At 36.3% G+C, this 23,281-nt stretch overlaps 3 protein-coding genes across 7 annotated transcripts; 2 read left to right on the top strand and 1 right to left on the bottom strand.

The window, feature by feature from the left end:
• The first annotated feature begins 1,112 nt into the window (after positions 1-1,112).
• LOC141656738 (uncharacterized) lies at positions 1,113-4,919 on the top strand. 2 transcript variants are annotated; one of them, XM_074463763.1, is made up of 4 exons: positions 1,113-1,383; positions 1,943-3,117; positions 3,417-4,273; positions 4,397-4,919. In XM_074463763.1, exons 1-4 carry the CDS (start codon positions 1,346-1,348, stop codon positions 4,736-4,738), a joined length of 2,412 nt encoding a protein of 803 aa, XP_074319864.1. In that variant the 5' UTR covers positions 1,113-1,345; the 3' UTR covers positions 4,739-4,919. The 2 variants fall into 2 exon arrangements, with proteins under 2 accessions (XP_074319864.1, XP_074319865.1); XM_074463764.1 differs by having other exon boundaries at positions 1,376-1,693.
• A 1,317-nt stretch (positions 4,920-6,236) lies between these two features.
• On the top strand, positions 6,237-11,368 carry LOC141656737 (protein ABIL2-like). Of its 3 annotated transcripts, XM_074463761.1 has the most exons (11): positions 6,294-6,625; positions 8,146-8,284; positions 8,410-8,492; positions 8,586-8,736; positions 9,305-9,404; positions 9,707-9,796; positions 9,894-9,975; positions 10,215-10,294; positions 10,378-10,499; positions 10,743-10,933; positions 11,212-11,368. In XM_074463761.1, exons 2-10 carry the CDS (start codon positions 8,180-8,182, stop codon positions 10,911-10,913), a joined length of 984 nt encoding a protein of 327 aa, XP_074319862.1. In that variant the 5' UTR covers positions 6,294-6,625; positions 8,146-8,179; the 3' UTR covers positions 10,914-10,933; positions 11,212-11,368. The 3 variants fall into 3 exon arrangements, with proteins under 3 accessions (XP_074319861.1, XP_074319862.1, XP_074319863.1); XM_074463760.1 differs by having other exon boundaries at positions 6,237-6,625; positions 10,743-11,360; XM_074463762.1 differs by lacking the exon at positions 6,294-6,625 and adding an exon at positions 7,755-7,842 and having other exon boundaries at positions 10,743-11,360.
• Positions 11,369-13,719: 2,351 nt separating this feature from the next.
• LOC141656736 (starch synthase 1, chloroplastic/amyloplastic) lies at positions 13,720-22,180 on the bottom strand. 2 transcript variants are annotated; one of them, XM_074463758.1, is made up of 15 exons: positions 21,891-22,180; positions 20,157-20,593; positions 19,951-20,028; positions 19,496-19,620; positions 18,659-18,740; positions 17,912-18,085; positions 17,649-17,730; positions 17,384-17,475; positions 16,362-16,424; positions 16,181-16,270; positions 15,397-15,521; positions 15,199-15,307; positions 15,044-15,105; positions 14,637-14,676; positions 13,720-14,249 (listed from the first exon to the last, which is right to left on the bottom strand). In XM_074463758.1, exons 1-15 carry the CDS (start codon positions 22,063-22,065, stop codon positions 14,094-14,096), a joined length of 1,890 nt encoding a protein of 629 aa, XP_074319859.1. In that variant the 5' UTR covers positions 22,066-22,180; the 3' UTR covers positions 13,720-14,093. The 2 variants fall into 2 exon arrangements, with proteins under 2 accessions (XP_074319859.1, XP_074319860.1); XM_074463759.1 differs by lacking the exon at positions 14,637-14,676 and having other exon boundaries at positions 14,134-14,249.
• Positions 22,181-23,281: the final 1,101 nt, after the last annotated feature.

Here is a 23,281-nt window from a genome sequence, read left to right as displayed (position 1 = left end):
GTAACTAATAAAAAGACCGTCTAACCGTACAAGACGGTTTTGTTTTATAATTTGTGTAATTGGTTATAATATATGATTAATTATTCTTCTAATTATTATGATATGTTGCACTTTTGTCCAACAAAGTTCCTGCTTTACAGGTTTCAAGCCAAAGTTTAAGTCTTTTTAACTTCAGTAGTTCAATATATCTATGGGCCATAGTTTCTTAGGTGGATTCATCATATTGGTAATTATTGTGAAATTTAAATGATGGGTTTTTAATTTTTTATTCACTTTTATATGATGTTCTAATTTCTTGATTAATATGCTTTTCACTGTTGTTGCTTTCTTAGACCAGTTACAGGTATTAATATGTGTCATAGATTAATTTAATCACAGTCCAAATACAAGTTATAGAATAAGACGGTTTCACGCCGTATGACGGTCCAGTATAAAAATGCTGTCCAAATTACAATAATTAGTTTGCCTAATCTTTCCTTTTTAGTGGGATTGACAAGTTACATTGGATCATCTTATGATATTTAATGCTTGTATTATTTGTATAGATTTGATTGATTTTTTACTGAACATGTGTAGGTGGTCCAGCTTATGCCCTTTGATTGAATTAAAACAGATGAGCATTGAATTTGATTAGTTAGGTTAAATGTTTTAATCAACTCTTTACAGTTGAACTAAATTGGGATTTTTTCACATGGGTTTTCTTTTGTTTCTAATATAGAAAAATAGTTCAGGAGAGGGCAGTTTTTTGTTTTTATTGGACATGTCCGATTTTGTTCATGCTCAGAAGTCGTAATCGGTTAATTACCGCTCTATTGTGTAGGGGTAAGACTGCGTACATTTTGAACTTCCAATGCTTTACATTGGGGGTAAGATTTACTACTTACGTTACTCTGACTAGGCTGCAAGTGTTGGACATGATACGGTGTCAGAGTGTCGAATACATTATTTTGTGCAATGTTTTCAATTTTTTGGTCTAAAATGAAATGTCAAAGTGCCGTACTGTTGGTGTCCGAGTGTCGAACACGCGACATAAGACCAAAGTGAAGTGTAAATCTGAGCCCTTTTATTTTCTGATTAAGGTACTTTTAAGCCACCCTGGAAGTATAAATGTTGCTGTCTCTTTACTCCTTTCTCACATTATATATTTTATCCAATGAAATAATGGTGACAAAAACCTTAGGCATCAAGCCCCTTTTCATTTTCTGAATTAAGAAAATTTTAGAGCTGTAATAGAGAAGGATGGCTGATAAAAAAAAGTGTGATGCAAAAAAAAAAAATTGCAAGTTGATTTGTTTTATAAAGTATTAAATCATTAACTAATCTCTGAACTACAGTATAAATTTGCATGTTATTTTGCAGTCAATCATTTTCTTTTGCAACCCTGTAAGTTCTTTTTTTTACTGGTTTTTTGCAGACTTACATGTGTAAAGCTTATATTGTTCCAATAATTATTGAGTAAGACCGTCTCACATTATAAGACGGTTTTAATTTTATATTTGTGATATTGTTGTCACTCTCTTGGTATTTAATGTCAGTTGATGATACCTTAGAAGTTAGAACTCTGATCTATTAAGTTCTGTCCAATTGGCTTTAGATATTATTATTTTCTGAATCTCTGCCACATTTCATTTTCATCACATTCCTTTACTTCTGTCTATATTTCAAGGAAGATTCATAATTTCTTGGTTAAACTGTAAGTTTTCTGTACTTTTTTCTACTGCATTTCCTAAAAATTATCATGTTCTGTCTTCCTGTATGATTTGTCCCATCAATGTTTGTGTTAAAACTATAGTGCAAGTGGAATATCTGGTATATTTGTGAGAATAATTGATCTGGTTTCTCTGTTCCATAACTGATTGTAGTCGCTTCGTTCTTTGGATTCCGAACCCAAGTTAAGTAGCTGACATTTTTAGTTGGTTTTTTTTTCTTTGCTTTTTTTTAGGGAGCAAACCTTTGTAATGGAACATAAGGGTGTCTCAAAATCGTGTCTAATTCTGTCGGAGGCAAAAGATGACAGTTTATGTGCAATGTATTTTGGTATTTCTTGCGCCATTTTTTCTCTGAAGAACTTATCAGAACAATCCTTGAAAGTTCAGAAATGTTCAGATACTAGGGATAAAATGCTTCTAGGGAGTGCTCACCTTTTAGGATTGTTAGTTTGGAGGGTGCAAAGATGTGAGCTTAGTCGAAAGCTCGAGTCTTGTGAAAGAGAGATTATTGAGCTGAGAAGAATGAGAAGTGAAGATGCTAAGGCCAATGAGAAAGTTGCTAGCATCTATGCTTCACAAGAGCAAAGCTGGTTTATTGAAAGGAGGAAGCTGAAGCATCAGATTGGAACGCTCTTGAATGATATGCGAATTCTGGATAGACGAAAGACTGAAGCCATTTCGGAATTGAATGGAAAACTTGAAAAGATGGATTTTTCAGTGAAATCTAAGGATAAGATTTTGGAGGATGTGGAGAAGAAGAGGGGTGAGTTAGAGGGAAAGGTGAAGTCAATGGAAGATGCTCTGGAGGAATTGAGACAGAGAACCAAGCGTGAAGCGGAAGAACATTCATCTGAGCTTTTGAAGCAAAAGACGGCTTTCATTGAGCTTGTTTCGAACCAAAGACAGCTCGAAGCTGAGTTGGGTCGAGCAATTAGGCAAGGTGAAGCTGCAAAGGAACAGCTTGATTACTTGTTTGAGGAAAAGGAGGAGGCAGTTTTGATGGTTCAAGAGCTGTCAGTGGCGATTGAGAGAATGCGTAAAGAGTCAGAGCAAAAGGACAAGATTTTATTTGCAATGATGAGAAAATCAAAATTGGATGGCAAGTTGACAAAATCAAGAAGGAATAAAGATGATTCTGAGATTGATAGATGGAGGGGAGTTCCTGACTCGAAGCTTGGGAGAAGAACACTGAGAAATATGCTATCTAGACAAATTAGTTCCAGGTTTGAAGTCTTCCCTGATGCAAGAGAGGATGACTATGCATCCGCTCGAGTTTCAGATGTTGATCAGACCAAATTGGATCCGAACAATGATATTTTGGATGATTTTGGTGTTGATGATAGAAACCAACTTGAAGATTACTGTCTACATTACGACAAAAGCTTTCCTGATAAATGCTTTAATCAGGGTAAGTTTCTGCCCTGTCATATTGTGAGATAATGATTAGTTGTTGTTGTTGCCAGTCTTGTTATTCTCTATCTTGGAATTCAATAAACCGTGTGCGCTTTCAGTTGTGTGAAGGAGCAGTTGGTCAATGTAATTTGATGATGCAATTCATTATGTGTCGTGCAAAAGCAGCCTGTGTGTGTACATTTGGGCAATTGGGCCCCTTACCTCGTCATGGGCGGGAGCCTTTCAAGGGACTAGGGTTATGTTGTTGGTTACTGTATTGTTCTTTGTTTTCATTTATTGCTGTTGTATTTTCAGATGAAGCAATTCAATTAGATGAGTGGATTCATTTAGAGGCCGAAATGTACCGTAATGCTTTTGAGAAGAGGCATCAACTCGAGTTAGATTCTATTGCAGAGCAAATGCACTTGAAAGATGATAAGCTAGAAGTTTGCCGGTGGAGGCTACTAAGCGCAGAATTGCAGTCAAAGAAGTTGCAGTCTAAAATTGAAGGCCTTACCAAAGACCTGTCTAAACTTCGGCATGATAACTTCAAACTGGAAACATTATTGGGAGACCGAGAAGTTGAACTAAAAGCCTTGCAAGATCAGATGTCTTTGCAATTAAACCAATTGAATGCCGAGAAGGCTAAGTTACGCTCTTCCAGGTCCAATGTGAAGCTGATAAAGAAAAACTCGTTTGACAAAGAAAATGCCAAGAAGAATCTGGCGGAATTAGAAGCTAGAAATGAAGAGAAACATCAGTCAGTATCTAAAGACAACAGTTCTTCAACCTTCCTATCTCCAGCTGAAAGTATTGATGAAAAAGAAACATTGCAAGTATTGCATTCGTCTGGTATGGAGTTTTCAAGTCTCGGAGGTCTGAAAACTGGGAAGGAAGAAGCGGAGAAACTGAGCGTGAATAGGAGAGATGGATCCACTTGGAAAGTGGATATTCATGCATTAGGTGTTTCTTACAAGATTAAGCGGCTTAATCAACAGCTTCTTATGCTTGATAGGCTAACAGGAAGGCAAGAAAGCGGTGAAATTCAGGAAAATGATGAATCCGAGAATGGAAGGACAAAGGGTTTTAGCCTGTTGCTGTCTTTGCTTAATAAACAAGTCAGCAGGTATCAGTCCCTCCAAGAGAAGACCGATGACCTTAGCAAGCGGATGGTAAGGACCTGTTTTCTGTAATCACTGTACTTTACTGAATTTTGCCTTTCTTAAATTTTACTTATTTTTGTTGTTAACCCTACCCGTTTCACTAACAAAATTCCCATGTGATGTTATCTTCAGGGCGAGAAAGACTTAAATTTACAGCAAAGAGGATCCAACTCGAAGAGAACAAAGGAGGAAACTAGAAAACTTGAACACTTCCTAGAGGAAACGTTTCAGTTACAAAGAATTATGGTGGCATCAGGACAGAAACTGATAGAAATACAGTCCAAAATCGCGTCAGGGTTAGATGGGATTTCCCATGAATTCAAGGATTCTGCCAGTTTTGACATGAAGCGATTTGCTGATACTATTCAGTCTCTCTTTAAGGATGTTCAAAGGGGTCTTGAGGTCCGCATTTCTAAGATCATCGGAGATCTTGGAGGTACACTGACTTGCGATGGAATTCACTTCCGAAAGTAACAACAGTTCACTCCGGCTTTCAACTGTCTCCATCATCGGATTCTGATTATTGGGTTTTACTGAAATTAAATCGTTTTTGGTATATGCATATAGATGTATGATTATGTATGTAAATAAACAGTCATGGAAAAATAATGTATAGATTATTCCTACCCAGATGAGTTGACTAAATTTTCTCTTATCATATGCTTTTGGTTTCCAATGATTCCTGGACAAACTGGTTGCTGCAGCAAGTATGGTAGTTGTCAGAACATTCTTTGTACTGTACTACCTGATTTGACCATTTGAATATAACAAGCAAAAACTACGTTTATTTTAGGGGAATGGTAACATCAAAGAGGAAATATACTCTGCCACTCGGGCTTGTAAGATATTATATGTTTCCGAGTGGTGTTATGACCGCTCTTATGTTAGAGCGGTTTCATAGCGGAAGGAAAAAGTCGTGATCAGGTCATTTTCGGTGTTTCAATCATGTCTGTGGTTGTTGGCAATACATACAACCGAAGGAGATTGCTGCAATATTCTTTTTTTGGTCCTCTGACTATCAGTTACAATCAAGGTATGTATGACCACATTGAACATCTAAACTCTCATGTTGCTGCATTTTAGGACCATTCAACTTGATACAAAACTGTAAAGGATTTCAACTTCTTTTGTCTCTTTACTCCCTAAAATCCATAACACATTCACAAGTTTTTCTTTAATCCCATGCAAGTATGCAACTATATAGAATATAGTTAATTAAAAACCGCGAAATAGGTAATTATAATGAAAACTCTTAGAGTTCTTGATAATTAGCGACTTAATGTGATACTTACGCTGCCAAAAAAAAAAAATGTGATACTTAAATATTTGATAGAGCGGCTTAATGTAACATAACATCTTTAGAAAATTTTAGATATTTTGAGTGTATTATTCATGATCTGTCCAAACCGATAAGAAAAGAGAAATTGTCAACCTTTCTCATTAATAACAAAGCAATGATTTTGGATAAGTAAGATAGAAAAACAAGCATTCTCATTAGGTAGAGTGAGTACACTAAAAACAACTTAAAAAAAATTAATTTAATTTCTTTTGGATTTAATTTCAACTCATTTCAAAATAAATTCAGTTTCATTCAGTTCAGTTCATCCCATCTCTTCACAAATAAACTCTTATTTCAGTTTAGCTTCATTCAGTTCAGTTCAATTCCATTAAATACAGTTCAACTCTTTTCAGTCGAAAAGAATACGCCATAAGACCACTCATAAATCACAAATTCTCATTTGCAACAGACATTTATCCTCACAAACTTCTGACTTCTCACGAGATGCAAGTGAAAGAATAAGTGAGTAGAATTGGTGATGGTCACAAACAAGACCTTCTGCCCATAAATAACATATGTAAAGAATTGATCTGGACAAGATTATTTTCATCTTACCGACAGAAGACATTTATATCCAAGAAAGTGATGAAACAATTACCCCAACAAAATTGAATTGGAGTTGACTATTACACCAACTTCTTAAAAGCATGGATTAAAGTATTTACATTAATTTTTACATTAAATAAAATCAGTCAGTCCGCATTCCATGCTAGAAAGCCACCCACATTCCCTGCTCATCATCTTCTGACGTGCTCTCCTCTACACTCCCTTCTCTTTTCTCATAATCTTTCGTCCAATTTTTCATTTTCTTAACTGGGTTCATACTTAAATTTCACAAACTTACCACCAATTTAATCAAAATTTAATCTTTTCAATCCCAATTCTGTTATTTTGATTGTGATTTTTATGAAACTTATAATTCCTGCGATTTTGGAATTACCCTTTTGCTGTTTTGATTTGTTGAGCAGTTTTTTTGGATAAAGATTGAATCTTTGTGTGCAGGGTGATATATTCAATAACAGGTTTGTTTCTCATTGAATTATGGTTTTAAATTTGTTTGTTGTTTAAATTTTTGAATTGGGTTGTTTATTTTGAATGCATATGTTCCAATGTATGTAAAATTATGTGAAATTTTGGAGGTGGGTTTTTATGATCATGTCCAAAGAATAAATTTGGTGCAAGTAATTTGAATATCAGCAAGTATTGCTTGTGACCGTCTTAAGTTACGGCGTCACGCAACCCCTTTCTTTTTAACATTATATAAATTGGTTGTGATTGCCGTTATAAGTTTTGACCGTCACAAGTAAGAATTGTTTGAATATGTATTGATTATAATTCAGGACTTTTTTAGTTGGCATTTGTGTGTTTTTTTAGTTATGTAAGGTTTATAATCTCGTTGACTGTGAAATGGCTGTTGGAAAGTGAGATTTTTGAAAAATACTCATTTTCTACCATTGATTAATCAAATATCCTTAGGAAGAATAACAAAAAGGTAAATAAATGATTAAAACGGAATGAGTATTTTATTTCTTATATGAAATGTGGTTGAATATTCATATTATAAAATAAGTGTGATCAAATGTTTACACCTCTGAATTATCTGAACAATCATATATTCCCTTTGTCGCAGTCATTTATTTACCTTTTATATTCTTCATGAGGAATATTTTAATTAAAGGTAAACAAATGATTGGAACGGGTGAGTAATTATGTGAATTAGAGGTTTAAGAGAATGTTTTTGGTAGTACAATTTTTTTCTTTACAAATGTGTGTTGGTGAAGATTTAGACAAAGTAGGGAGACAAATTGAGCTCTTTTGATTAATTTTAATCAGTGGAAAGGAAAAGTATTCAAATTTGGTGTGATTTTTGTGTGGATAGTACATGAATATGGGTAATTATGTCTACAATACCACCTTTTTTGGCATGTCCTGCTGAAAATGAGTGTATTTATAATTTACTCCATCCTTTTCAGAAATACCATTTTTGTATTTATACTAAATTTAAGAGTTAGAAATAGAAATGGCACTGCCTATGGATTTAACTTAGCGGGGGCGAACTAGTAATACCATAAAATAAAACAAAAAAAAAAATCCAAGATTTTAACTAAAACATCAAAATTTTCGCTATCCAGCGTGAGCGTGGAGGAGTGCCTCTGCTAACCCCCTAGTTCCGCACTTCCGCCACTGCATTAGGATATAGTATTCCTCCTTGAAGTCCATGATACGGACAAAAATACAGGTATTGATAGTTCAAATACGAAATGTAAATCGTTATCACATCGAAAGGTATCTCTGAAAGGGATGGAGTATCTCTTACCAAATTTTTATTCATCATGTTACAGTGAAATGCCCTTAATCCATTTCATCATTACCATATTTTGTGGATTTTCCTTAGCTTCTTCTGCATAGATTAGAGTGTTTAGAGTTCATAGTGTTGATTTAAAATCGTTGTCAGTGTTGGACGTTTAAAATCTTGCTTTCTATTACCAGCATTTTCTCTTTGGTTTGAGCTATTCATTTTAATCGAGGGTGGTTCTTGTAGGTAAAAGAAGCCTGAAGTTCCATTTCCCATCTCCATGGTAACCCGGGTTGCTGCCACCACTGTGCCTGTTCATCCTCGATCCTCCAACTACGATGAAGCGTCTATGCAGGAAAGCTTACTCTTTACGGACAGCCTTAAGGTAATTCTTTAGCTCAGGAAATGCATATTGTTCTACTAACACTCTTACTTATGTTTTGCATTGTTAATTTTTTTTGATACAAACTTCTTACTAATCGTCCATTTCTCCATTTTGACGGTGTTTAGGACTTGAAAAATTTGCGAAGCCAGTTGTACACTGCAGCTGAGTATTTTGAGTCATCTTACACGAATGATGACCAAAAACAATTGTAAGCCCACTTTATTAAATATTAACCATTCCCTGTTTTATATGCATTTTGTGTATATTGTTGATGTTTGCTATTATGTGCTCATCAATTCAGAGTGATTGAAACATTAAAGGAGTATGCTATTAAAGCTTTGGTCAACACAGTAGATCACTTGGGTTCTGTGACCTACAAAGTCAATGATCTTCTTGATGAAAAGATCGAGCAAGTGTCTGTGACGGAATTGCGTCTATCTTGCATTGATCAGGTAAATCATGTTCTCCTTTATACCGTGCATGCTTGTGTGTATAATTTATTCATTGCAGTTTGTAAGGACTGCGACAGTTGGGAATATAAAAAAAACGCATTAAGTAGTCAAGAATTTGAAACTCTTGATTCTTCTTCCAAGCGCTTTTAGACATAAACTTATAATAAACAGCCGTATCTGGCTGGACGTAAGTTCAATCTATGCATACACCAGTGCACGAGAAGATGTATTCAGTATTTCAGTTACACTTTCTTGTATGTTTTAAACCGCTTTGTTGTACCCTATCTGGCTATCTTACATAGTTACATTTGTACTGTGATTACAAACCAAACATAAACTCTGGACTATGTTAGCAAAGGCTAGTTGAGTGATGTTGAAGAACTCATTATCCGGCTATGTAACAATACAGTAACATTCATTACCGCAAAGTATTAACTGGCGTAATTTTGGTTTGTTCTGGGAGTGTCCTTAGTCATAGCAGAGATTTAACTAGTATAGTTCTGACTTCTGACATCTGACCTCTACCTAGTAGTTTCTGACCCGTATCTTTGCTGCTGTTCTATCATAGAGATTGCGTACGTGCCAAGAGTACATTGACAGGGAAGGCATAGCACAGCAATGCTCAGTCATAGATACACCAAGATACCATAAACGATACGTATTGCCAGGCAAGACCATAATTCTAATTGCACTTTTATTGGGAACTTAAAGAGTGCCTTTTTTATGCACTTCCAGTTCAATGGCGGACCTGGAAAATCTTATTTGGAGTTCCCGTCAAAAAAATTAATTGTACTATTATATACAAAATTTTACATTTTATATTTTTGCAAAAATTGGCAAAGTGCCCAATTTTTTTTTTCCTAGGACCCCTAATACTAAATAGTTGATGCGATAAAGGTCCATTTTGAGGTTTTATATGTCGATTATAGCATAGTGTAGCCAAAGTGCTGAATGATTTATTTGTTTGCAGCTGGACAGACCGTGGACCGTACTAATCTTGCGAATCTAAAATACAAAGATTGTGGCATAGATGAAGATGATTGGTTTCAATTCCGAAGTGGTAGGTTTCACTCTTTTTCCAGCTAGGTTAAATGTTCAATTTTTTTCATGAACCTGACCTAAAGTTTACTGTTCATGTATTCTCTTTAATTGTTTAGCTGTTAGAGCCACGATCAGAGATACCCCGTCTAAAATCAGAGGAACCCCACCCACTATTAAAGAATCCCCTTCCTTTGCAAGGTAATTCTGTCACAAAAGTCTCTTGTAAGGCGGGTTTGCACTAAAATATTGTAAAACCGCATGTTATTTACTCAAACAACGTATACTAGTTACCTTGTACAGGACATATGGGTAGATGACATGTGGTTTTACTGGAATGCTGATATAAAACCGCGTTATGTTACTATCCGTGAATTCTGTAGATAAAATTGGACAAAGTTGTTAACACTATTATCGTGGTTACTTTTTGTGATAAATAGAAGAGGACGTTCTGTTTCACCTTCTCGGACTTCTAAGTCACCCGGGTTATTCTCCTTTACGGGCTCCACTCCAACGAAAGGTCAGTTTTAAAGAATACATGCATTCTTATTTTCATGGTACTTCTTTTAAGTATGTCTCTGATAATATTAATGTGATTATCAGACAAGCGGTCAGTTTCACCACCTCGGTTTCCACTTCTGCGTTCTGGTTCTGTTGCGTCAAGGGCGACTACACCCAAACCCAGTAGGCCAATCACTCCAAATTCTTCCCATGAAAGACAACGGGTAAGCAAACAAATTATACTCCCCTAGTTTCCATTTTAGGCTAACCTTTGATAATCTTCCTGCGCGGAATCTTTCAATTTTCGTATGTTTTTTGTACAAGTCAAAGTCGGAAGAACTTTCATAGGAGGAGGAAATACAATTTGATTCTATGTTGTGCAGTGTTGAAGTATATTTAAAAGGAAATTTTATACTAAATTTTCCCTGAAAACCGTTTTCTCCTGAAAATTTGCTTGCTGTCGACAGTATCTCCCTGAATCATGGAAATCGGTTTCAATGAGAGTTCATGACGAGAAGGAGAAGGTAAAAGACATAGAGCGACACCCCAGCAAAAGCAAGGGTCTGCTCAAGGCATTGCTCAGCAGGCGCAAGTCAAAGAAAGATGACAATTTATTTACTTACTTGGATGAATACTAAACCTGCAGACTTTTCTGGGAGTAAGTCTCTTGTCAAAACGATTTTATTATTGCATCAAGATTTAAGCTAAGAGAATCACAGAAATTGCTAAATTAATCACTAAAAACATATACAAGGCGTTAGTAACTAATACGGATTATTGTTGATGGTAAAATACCCGAGAACAATAGAAAAAGGAACATTAGCTAAGATGGTCACTGACAGTATCAAATGAGTCCAGGGTCGTTTAATCTTTTCAGTAACTGGTTTTACAAAAAGTTGGTGTAAAACGGCCTTATACAAGTTTGTATGTTTTCAGGTACGTTTTATTATATACTCCGTATATAAATCCAGAGCTTAGCTTGTTCGTAATTATTGTTCAGCTCTATGTAACATAGTCAATCATGTGTAATACTGAATATTATCCGGTATCAATACAAGGTCCAATGCCATTTTGATCCCAACAAATTCTATTTCATCTGGTTTTCTGTGTATTAATCCGGTAGTGGCCGAGTGCTGGAAATCAGCTAAACCAACCCAAATACCCCAGGCTTTGTTCTCTTTCCCATTTGTGTAGAAATCTAGGGAGCCTGAGAGCACGTTTGGCCTAACTTGTTGAAAACGAGTTTTTGTTTTTCAAGCTTAATTTTCTTGAAGTGTTTTACAAAAGCAGAAGCATCAAATTGATATTGCTGCTTCTATTTTTAGGGGCAAAAAGATGGTTTTTCGGCTTTTGAGAAATTTCTTTTTAGCTTTTAAATAAAGATTTGCGTGGCCAAAAAGTGTTTTTAAGTCCAAAAACACTTTTAAAAGCCAGGCCGCAGTTTCACTTTCTGCTCATCCGAAAACCATCAATTTTGATTCTAACGGGTTTCATACCATGAGTATTACTGCTCAATGACGTACCACCTACTCGCAATTTTCTACCAATAATGTGCATTAGGTTCGAATCACTTGCTCATTGTATTAGCCTTATTCGTCTAACGGGTTCTTAAAAAGGAGTACTTTTTTTGTGTTGTCCATTTTTTTTTGGTATTTAGGTCAGTTCTTTATGTTTTTATTGTTGCCGAGTTTTGTCGAAACAAAATTAATTTCTCTCTTATATCTCTTCTTGGTCTCTTTGAAATAAAGTTCTTTACCGGGATTAAAGGAGTGTATACTGAGTGAAGACACCGAAAGATGTGTAATTATTATGAGACGGACTTATACATGAACTTGTACTTGTGATAAACACACAATTAAATCACAAGAAACGGAGGAAATTGAAAGAACTTGCTTGCCCCATTATAAATTATTCTTGGGATCTCTAAGATTGCTCGAATAGCTTAATGTCTAAAAGGCTCTGTTTGAATTTATTCGGCCGTGCCTAGGAGTCGGAGGTAGCTTATTTCGATGTTGCAGAAGCAACCCTGACCGGTTTGAATTTATCCAATAGTTTTCCCACATACTGGAGTGCGATCACGAGTACAGTGAGGAAATGAATGAAGGCGTTTTCTAATCGTTCCACGAAAGCTGAGGAAATCGAATCTGGAAACCAATGCAAACGAAATCAAGGCGCACCAAGGCAGAGACAGTTACTTGCTTACTCCATTCCGTTGTTAAGGATAATCATACCTTAGGGAACATCTCATATCCGCCTCCACCTGTGCCAATTATGGCCAGTGATAAGAATCTATCGGGTTCTAATGCTGTTAACTTGACAGACAACTTTGCCCCAGCTGTCGGTAGGGGATACTCCTGGTCAACACCAAAAAAAACTTGACAGACAACTTAAGGAAGAGAAAATTTCTTTAGGATCCACCAAAATTTCAATTCATTCCATTTCACTTGCACGTTCTCTTTTATCTTTAAACAATTATTACTTTTATCCTATTCCTAATTCATAAAAGCCAAGTTTTTTGTGAGTTAGGCGTCTAAACTTGCTGATTTCCCAAATTAATTTCAGTTTATAACACGACTTGATTATTTTAAAAAAATTAAATCAAAAATAATAAAAATTAAATAATTTATCTAAATTTAAAAAAGATCAACATTTACAGCACAAATAATTTAATAATGACATATGAATATCAAACAAAGTAGTTAAATAATAATTTAATCAAACAAATATAAAATAAACTAAATTTTTTTTGAAAAAAAAAAGGACCAATATAAAAATAGACATTTTATAGAATTCGACAAGTTATATTTAAAAAATATACTCATTTCAATAAAATACTCCTTACATATATTAAAAAAAATGGAGCGAACACCATGGGAAGGGAGTATTAATTAATGTAAAACCGTCACGGAAGAGGAATTGAGCCACGTAGAATGGACAGTGGGATGTTTGGTTGGTCAAATTTGAATTACCGTTGCCAGATTTGGTTAGGAGTAGAGTAGTAGACCGTTAAATTTCAAATCAAATATTATTATTTTATTGACATTCGATAAATGGCGGGAACGGGCGTTAATTGCTAGGAGGGAAAATATTGAATTAACATTAAGGCAAATTAATTGTAGGAGGAAATAAATGACTAATATCTAAAGAATAATTTATTGGCACACAGGGACGGATAATTTTCGGTTGATGACATTCTTTTTTTTCTCTCGTAATTAAGGTAAGGTTGTCATGGCCGAAATTATTAGTACCCAAAAACTAAAATCACAGACGAAAATTATGACGTGTACTTGTTTATATCATAACAGAAAGTACTTTTATCCGACTTGGTTTTCTAATTGCATATTTTATTTAAAATGTCTTTCATTTGTAACCTTTTGTGTATAGTACCCTTAACGCAAGGTAGAGAAATTTACAGGATACCATCATTGTAAACATAAAAAGATATCGATAAAAAAAAAAATCTTATTTAAGACGGAGATATTAATGAAATAAGGGTTACGTAAATTACTCCTAATAATAAAGGGCAAAGGCCAATAGAATAGAAGCCCTACAATTTCTCTACATTTACTGATTTACATATATGCAAGAGCATACAGTGACAAGTAAATAAGTAATTACATGATTCCGAAAATCTTGCTTATGATAGACCAATCAGTTAACAAAAATGACAAGTTCGGAACGAGTAGCTTGTGCAGTCGCCGATGTCTTGCTTATGATAGACCAATCCGTTTCTTGCTCTCTTTCCTTATGTACTTAACTTTGTCGTGTTTTCTCAAGTACCTGAGCAGTTTTCAGAGGACTTGGTCCATTCTCAGAACTCAGCAGTATGGTGGATCAGTTAAGGCCCATCCGAAAACCTGTTCATACTGAGCTGCAGCAGTGTCCCATGTGGAGTCCCGCTCCATGCCTCTCTTCATCAATCCTAACCATGAGGGTTTGTGTTCTCTATATGTTTTCAGTGCGTCTCTTATAGCCTGCCCATGCCAATAAAGTCGGAATGCTAATGTTCTTAATAGAATGATCAATTTAAACCAGTATGAGATCAAGGTCGAAAGCACAACTTTAATGGGTCGATCTAGCTAGCTCATAAGCTAGGTTCAAAACCCGATGGCATCAAATATCTTTGAACTGCTTTTTTTTTCAGATGAAACCGGTTTAGCAGTATTAACACTTTTCTCGTGTATAATAGGTCTGGGCCTCTGGCATCAGTAAATAGCACTAGAATTTATATTTCGCAGTATATTTGGTAATTGGAAAAGTTATGGATGGACAATCAAACCACTTTTCTTGCCGGAACTAAGTACCAAATATGACCATCCATTCCGAGAGTTTATGAAGAAACAATAATAATGTAAACTCACCGCCAACATACTCTCTTTTGTCAACGGAGCAAACGCCCATCTGTCAATCAAATGGAACAACGAAATGTTAGCTTTCTGAAATCACAAGTGATAACAAATGAATCACCAAAGAAAGACTTAACCCAACAGTTTCCTAAATCTCGGTTTCAGTCTTGATCTAACAATCTCTTAAATACTTAATGGTCATCACTCATTCGTCATCAAAGCCTGATCTCAGTCAATGTGCTAGCGCGCTATAATGCAGCTATTACGTCCTTAAATTGTGGTCCTTGTAACCTTTAAAACCTATATCACGTACTAGATTTAATACCACGATAGGAGTTAGGACCTGAAGAAGCCATTGCCCCCCTCGGACTCTCTAAGACCTAAATATTGAGGTACCATATTTTATGTTGAGTTATACATACCCATTCCCAGTACCGCTGCCATCAGGGCCAGTTGAAAATGAGTTGTATGTTTCGACAGTATCCTGAGGAGATCAGAGAAGTTGCAAACATGATTAAGAGTGTCGTGATTAGCAGAATTATTTGGAACCCGAAAAAAACTTCTGCTCAATCCTCACCCGTAGTCCTCCGGTGCAGTGAACCACTGGTATAGTTCCATATCTCATCGCATATAGCTGATTTAGTCCACATGGTTCAAATCTTGAAGGCATCAAAAGGATGTCACACCTGTTCATCTTACTCGAGTCAGAAAAAAAAGTAGGGTCTTGATTCCCTTGAAAGTTAACTAGAACAACCATAGTTTTAATTCACTTTACCCTGCAGTTATTCGATGAGATATTGGGACATTGAATCCAACCCATCCTCGGTACTTGTCTTTGTACGCCACCTCTGTCGCTCTCATCCAACTCTCATATTTCGGGTCCCCTGAGCCCAACATTACCTGAAGCAGAATACATACATATCTCAGAAACTTATATGAGACGAATTTAATGTGAGATCAACCCATTAACCCTATAATTAAATGATGAGTACATATGCATACTGTTGGGTCAGCTTCTTATAATGCCACATCATACAAGCCTCTCTCAAATTTTTCCATAATTAACCATAAGTCTCATCAGACACATAACTAGAAGCAACGGCTTTTCTGCCAAAATCGCAAACTCGGGACTAATGAGAAATACCCTACATACTAGAGTCAACGAGTGCAAAAATAAAATGGCAAATGCAATTTTGAGTGCAAAAATAAAATGGCAAATGCAATTTTGAAGGAAAAAATTGGCGTTATTGTTCAAGTTCTGTACGTGAGATGCTCGAGTTTCACTTCTGTATCGATAACTTAGCTGGTACACTTGCGCCTTACAGTAGAGGTCATTTAACGAAGTACTCCGTATTTAATTAAAATTACTTAACAATAAGCAAGATTGAATTTTCTTGCACAAGGTAAGACAATGTTTCATTCTGGTGTTGATATTCTAAATGCCATTAGGGAATGTGGCATTCTACTACGTTGTACTTTAGAGTTACGTGGCTGGAAACCTACAACCGTAAAACCATAGAGCTCATCAAGTTGATAATAAGTTATTAAATTCAACTTACAAATTGCACATCGTCTTGCATAAGCTCCGGGAAAGCTGCTTGAATAATATCGATACCTTTCTGGTTATCGAGCCTCCCAATAAATCCAATCTAAAGAAAACAGGTCAGTTTTTAACTTCCACTCCGTATTAAAGAAAGGAATGCAGTTAACACTATATAAGTATGAAAGAGTCTGTCTTACTAATGGGCATTCAGGATTAACAGGAAGACCAAGCTCCTTCTGCAAAGCCATCTTGCACTGCACCTGAAAGAGGCAGTCAACTCGTTAACATAGTTGTTGTTGGTTCATAGCAGAGTTGTCTAACTCACAATACATTGGTAGTATAAGTTTTATAATACCCTCAAACCGATCCCCATTCGCTAGGGGTCGAGTGAATCCGGTGACCTAGGTTTAGGGGTGGGCATAATCCGGTCCGGACCGGAAAAATGGACCGGTCTGGACCGGAATCTACCGGACCGGAACCGGAATTAAAAATTCCGGACCGGAAAGACCGGAATTATTGTATTTTTTATTTTATTTTTAAATATTATATAAAAAAACAAGTTTACGCCAATTTAATCCGGTCCATTCCGGTCCAACCAGTCCGGTTTTTTGGACCGGAGTTTGAAAAAGAGGATATGTAAAAATAATTCCGGTCCGGTCCGGTCCAAGACCGGAATTTTTCCGGTCTGGTCCCGGACCCGGAATTTTTAATTCCGGTCTGGTCCCGGACCCGGATTTTTTAATTCCGGTCCGGTCTCCGGTCCATGATTTTTTTTAATTCCGATTCCGGTCCGGTCCGCACCGGTGCCCAGCCCTACCTAGGTTGAGCAAATTTGGTAGCCCAGGTTCATAGGTATACTGATTGTAACATCCATTTTGTGACCGCCTTTACACACTATCCTTGGAGAGCAAAAATCCATTTTACAACCAGATTAACAAAACTACCATCTCATATCTGGAATTATTCTGGACCAACCTCTTTTCTACTTAATTTAGTAAAAAAAAATTACGGTAACTAATAAAAACTACTCCAACTCACTATCGCTCTTGTGGGAGAAAACATGGACAGCACAGGGAGCAAAGTACTGTGGGCAAAAAACACCAATTTTTGCTCTCCGACAATGGGAACCACCTCGGAGAGCACTTGTAAAGCTCCTACTGTGCTGTGAGTGATCTTCCTATATGATCTAGCATTCAAGAGACATAAAAGAACATGAAACCTTTCCAGAGAGATCGTCAATGGAGTAATGAGCTGGGAGATGAGCATCAGTAGATGGGTCCCATTCAGAAACATCGATACCATTTATAATTCCTGATCAAAAGAAAAAAGAAAACAAAAATCAATAGGAGCCGGATGTTTTAAAGTATCAAGTTAAAGTATCAACACATCATGCATGTATCAAGCTGAAGTGCTATTAGCTAGAAGTAACTCCTATGTATGGAGTATTATGTACTAAAGCATAAGGAATGCACAATTAGTATTACCATTCAGAACAAATTTTCGGCTTGTTAGTAACTCGTTCAAACCATATCCACCCTCCACAGTTGTAATTTCCCAGGAATATCCCTGCTTCAATTTAAAGAAGAATTCTGTTGAATAAACATTATTGAAATACCATAAAAAGAACCATATTGCAAAGTTTATAACATAAGCCTCGAAGTCATAAAACAGATTTGAAATCTTGTGAACTCCCAACTTATACCTGCACTCACCAGCAGTCTCAACAAAGTTAATATGAAAGCATTACCTCGCTAACTGTAAGTATTCGATCAGACGTCACAATGGCCCCCTTGAGAATGTTGACAGCTTCACCTTTGTCAAGTGCATGCGCTCTTGCCCACTCTGGAAACACCCATTCAAGTGCCCCATACCAATGAGGTGGCACCCCTAAGTTATTGTAAGTAACTGCCGGCTCCACACCCTGGCAAAAGTCGAAAAATCTACATCAATAGATAGCACTAACAGGTGTAGCCTCTCCCACTCTTGGAAACTCCAAAAAAACATAGCAACATCATGTTCTGCTCTATTGAGGGCATTTCGTTCAGACTCATGTTTCCTCACATATCACTCATCTTGAATCAATGACGACAGAAAAGCTACATTTTAAAAAAATTGTTTCCTGCAGATATATAATATTTTGAGTTTGTTGACGGTTGCAGAAAACTGAGATTATAATGGCCGAAAAATCTTATTCAATGGATAAAAAAACATTTAACAAACAACGCCACCACCCTAGTCCCTCAACTGCTCTTGAAGATGGCGGGGTAATCGGGAAAGGGAGAGTTGAAAAATTGCATCAAATGACTTTAACTTCACAATAAAAAGAGGTGCAACTAGTCTAATGAATTATTTTGCTTTATTCTATCATAATCCGGAACCAAACATACTGATTGTTCGGCTCCACTTGAAATGGGCAAGTCGAAGGAACCTTAATCCTTATATTTAAATCTAGAGTTTCAAAAGAGGGGCAAACACAGGTCCATAGGCCACTTACTTGATGAGCCATGTTATGTATAACAAGTAAACTCCGTGCATCCTTGTAAACTCCATAAGGACGATATTTAGACGCCAAAAGTCTACAAAAAGAACAAGTTATTATTCTTAATTGTAGTTAGCAGCATTCAGAAGTTAAGCAGCAAAATTATAGAGTATCAAGTAAAAAAATCGATCTGTATACAAGGCCAGAGATATAACGTCCCCATTGAAATTTCATCTTTCAAGATGCATAAATTTGACATATGTCAGATCTCAACAGACTAAGAACATACACAACGATCAGCATTTATTTAACACCTTTAACTCATGTGGTGACCTCCAACGCAGGTCGCTGACTGAAAACAGAAAAACACAACATAGAAAACCTCATAATTTGATATAATTACACTATTATAGTTTGCCCGCATCATAAGAAAGGCCAGGGTATAAAAAAGTGAAAAATTACAAGCTTCCAGTGGATTTACTGGCAAATGTGAACCAAGATTTTGTTTTCGGAATATCAAATTTGTCTTCCTAAATGCAGATATAGTGCCTTTTCAAGTTTCAACAGACATAATGAGCAATAAACTCGATTACTCCCTTCAAAAAACCATGACTGTCCACTTTCTCTACAAGACATAGTACCCTTTGCAAAGAGCCAAACTGGTTCAAGCTCAACATGATAATAGATGGGTTAATTGCTAAAAAGGGTCATCTCTTGCCATCGTATGCAAGTGAACCTTTTAAGGTGGCCGTCCTCAAAAGGCGAGTGTTAGACACTATAAGGAGCGATTAACAGAGCAGAGAGCTTAAGTAACTTCAGAAGGAGCAAAGAGAAATCAGCAAATTAACTTACATTGGTACGAGGCCTGCATGCCAATCATTAGCAAGAAATACACACTTCTCGCCATAAGTGTAGCCTCCAAGCGGGAGGACAAGAGGTGCTTCACAGGCTGCATGACAAAGCAAGGTGAACCGGAACTGTTCATCAAAGAACAGCTACAATAAGTTAAATGCTTCAGCGGAATAAAAACTGATCACCAGAATAATGAAGTTCAAAATTAAAAAGGAAAGGGGCGACAACAGGAGATGAAGGGAATATGAAGGCATGGTAGGGATTAGGGAAACTATTACTGCCATAGGGGAGTGATGCAGCATTACCCTAGAGAAGGGCAGTAGCTATTACCCACTTTAATGGGGTAAGACTTACCTCTATTCATCTCCTTCCTTTATCCTTTGTTTTCCGCTATATTACCACCATTACAACTACACTCAATCCAACCAACCCAAGAGTAATGACTCAAAAACTACCTGATTATCACCAAAGGCACCAAAGCTGTCACCATACGGAGTTCCAGGTCGGTGATATGATGGATGATCAACAAAGACCTACAGCATTGAGTGACGGAACTTCTATGAGAAATAAAGAAACGCCAAGTCACCAATCATAAAATCACTTTAACCATAATGCTCCATTCATAAGAACTGACTGAAAATAGGCCATTAGATTTTCATACCCAATCAACACCGGCTCTGTACTCGTGGAAAAAGGCCACTTCTTGTTCCCCTCCAAAGCAGTTGACCTTGATGCGACAGTTAACATCAAACGCTCCAGCATAAACTTTATCCGCAGCTTTACCATGAATGTATCTGGGAGAAACTACCATAACACGATGGCCACGTGCAGCGAGAGAAATAGGCAAAGAACCGCATACATCACCCAAACCCCCAGTCTTGGAGTACGGTGCTGCCTCAGATGTAACAAAGATGATATTGTGGGTCACTTTGCTAGAAGTTGTCACTTGTCCCTCGACCACGCTTCCTTCCTCTATTTCTTCACTGTCAGACTTCTTTACTTTTGTCTCATCTTCACTATAATTTTTTTCTAGTATTTCTTCTTGCTTTTCCATGCCAAGTGTTCCCATGGCAGTACACTTGGCAAGATATTTTTCATCTGTGTTCACTTCAGAAATCAGAATATACATTCAAGTTGTGGATACTAAAGCTAAAGCAATGACCTATCACCTATCACCTATGTGTGATGATGATAAATAAGAATCAAGGATCATAGGAAGCCGAGTTACTTGCCCTACTTGTGAAATTACATCGCACATTAGAAACAATGTGCATTCATTCGATGCAATGCTTGATGCAATATTCATTTGGGTCACTCGGAAACAGCTTTGTTGAGCTGTTAACACACATTGGTAACACAGGGAGTCCTCGGGGCAATAGGAAGTAATGTCTATTGCATTAGAAACAATGTAGCCCTGAAATTTGCTCATGACGCCAACTTTCCGGCAAGTGACTGGATGTTGCCCTTCTACATGTACTGATGTACATGTATGACAATTGAAATTCCAAAGTTGGAGTTAACTACTTTTTGAAATCCCAAAGTTTGTAGTTAACAACTTTTTGAAATCCCAAAGTTGGAATTAACAACTCAACCCAACCCACTTCCCCAACAAAAAGAAATTACCTTTGTTTTCCAAAAATGTGTGCTTTTTTCTAGACCTAGCTCAAATCTAAGTCATTCGGGTAAAGCCTTGCTTTCGACTTTAGCTCTATTTAGTTCATGTTCATTTCAATCGCTCACTTTATTGGTTTTTGCTCCTCATTAATCACTCAATGTTTACACAATTTAACAAAGCCAACAAAAAATAGGAGTTGGGGTGAAACTATTTGTAGAGAATAGGTCGACGACCAAGTAGCGACTTTGCTATGTACATACAAAACATGAAATAAAAATTGATAGAGCAAAGCTGCTACTTCACTGTTTACAAAAAAGAATTGTTTAACATATGTCCTAGGGCAGGACACAGTTAATAAGTTAACTAGAGAAACTTTGTTGAGAATAAATCATGAAAAATAGATGTACAAATTCACATATACTATGATTAGTGAAATATTCTCAACAAACCTTCTATAATTAACTTATTAACATGTACCCTAAACGCACACATGTTAGAAAATCCGTTATTTCAATAATTAGACTGTATTATATGGCGTGGATAAGGCCTGGGACGACTTTACCACTGTCAGAATTTTTCTAGGGGCCGCAGGGAAACCTGCGTGCCTAGTAGCAAAGGGTATTACTCGCTTCCCAAAAAAATTTTAAATATGAGACCATAACATAAGTATAAAACAACTAGAGGAAAATTCGCTACCCAAAATTTTAGTTCTAGGTTCGCCCCTGATTGGCCGGAAAATAGTGCAGCAAAATGAAATCAAACACAAGTAAAAGGACCAACCTGCGTGAGAAAACAAGCGAAACCCAGCATCATTAGCAGAAAACTGAGGTTTGAGTGAAAAATAAGCATAACCCAATTGCTTAAATGCTCTATATTCCAATTTCCTTGATAAATGAAGCGTTGTTAATGGATAAATAGCTCTGAAAGTACAAGGATTAAGGGTAAAAGACTCCATAATAACAGGAGATTAAAAAGGTATTAATGCAGTTGCAGATTAGCATGCAGGGAAGGCGAGATTCATGGAAATTGATTTATATGGGTTTTAGTGGACACCAGAATTGCGTGACCCCATAGCACCAAAAAAAAAAAAAAAAAAAAGAATTGCGTGACCCCTGATACTTGAGAATGTGACTGTGACTCCTGGGATAAAATGGATGGCTTAGCATTGGCACTGATTTCTATGTTCTCAGGTCTTTAACAGCGAAATTATTGGGTAAGATTGTTAGTTTACTTATAAAAATCATCTATCTTAAAATCAAGAATCCATTTTTGAAATAATGGTTAAAAATAAAATATTTATTGTTTTGGATCGGTTTTGAAAATATTTGTCAAAATGGTGTCCACGTAGTTTCGGGATTTCTGGACCTAAAACACGCCACTATCAATGGCGTGTTTATAATGAGTAGGGAAAGAAACTTCATTAAAAAATGGACTAAAACAAACACGCCATTGGGAATGGCGGGTTTCGGAGGGGAAACACGCCACCCCCTATGGCGTGTCTTCTGTAATTTTTTTTTTTTTTTTTTTTAAAAAAAGTTCAGTCAGTTGAGGAAAACAAAATTTGTAAAGACACGCCACTACTAATGGCGTGTTTCCTTCACAAAACACGCCATTAGTAGTGACGTGTTTCAGGTCTAGAAATCCCGAGCCTACGTGGACACCATTTTGACAAATATTTTCAAAACCGACCCAAAACGACAAATATTTTATTTTTGACCATTATTTCAAAAATGGACTCTAAAATCAATTGGTCATATGAAAGCGGTTTATGGGTTTATTTATTAAGATTCTTTTCGATTAAAAAGAACTGAATTGTACTTAATAGAGTTAAAATGAAGTTAAGTTAAACATAATTTGTGAAAAGATGAACTGAACTGAATTGAATTGAACTTAAAAGTTAATTTGTAAACAAATGAGGTAAATTGAATTGAACTAAACTGAGCTGAATTAAACTTAAATTCAAAAGAAAATGAGTTTTTAATTAATCATTTAGTAGTTTTACCCTAAAAAGACGGTTTTATAATATTTTATAACTAGTATTGATGCCCGGCTTCGCCCGGGTTATAATAATAACATTTCACTACTTTACCGTAATCATTGTTACTTTCACTACTTCCGCCGTAATTATTATTACTCTCACTACTGCCGCATTAATATTGATAGTCACTACT

Source organism: Silene latifolia, chromosome 5, assembly GCF_048544455.1.
Source record: "Silene latifolia isolate original U9 population chromosome 5, ASM4854445v1, whole genome shotgun sequence".
NCBI classification, from domain to species: Eukaryota; Viridiplantae; Streptophyta; class Magnoliopsida; order Caryophyllales; family Caryophyllaceae; genus Silene; species Silene latifolia.
The sequence above is the reverse complement of the archived record's forward strand: the minus strand, read 5'-3'. Positions and strand labels throughout refer to the sequence as shown.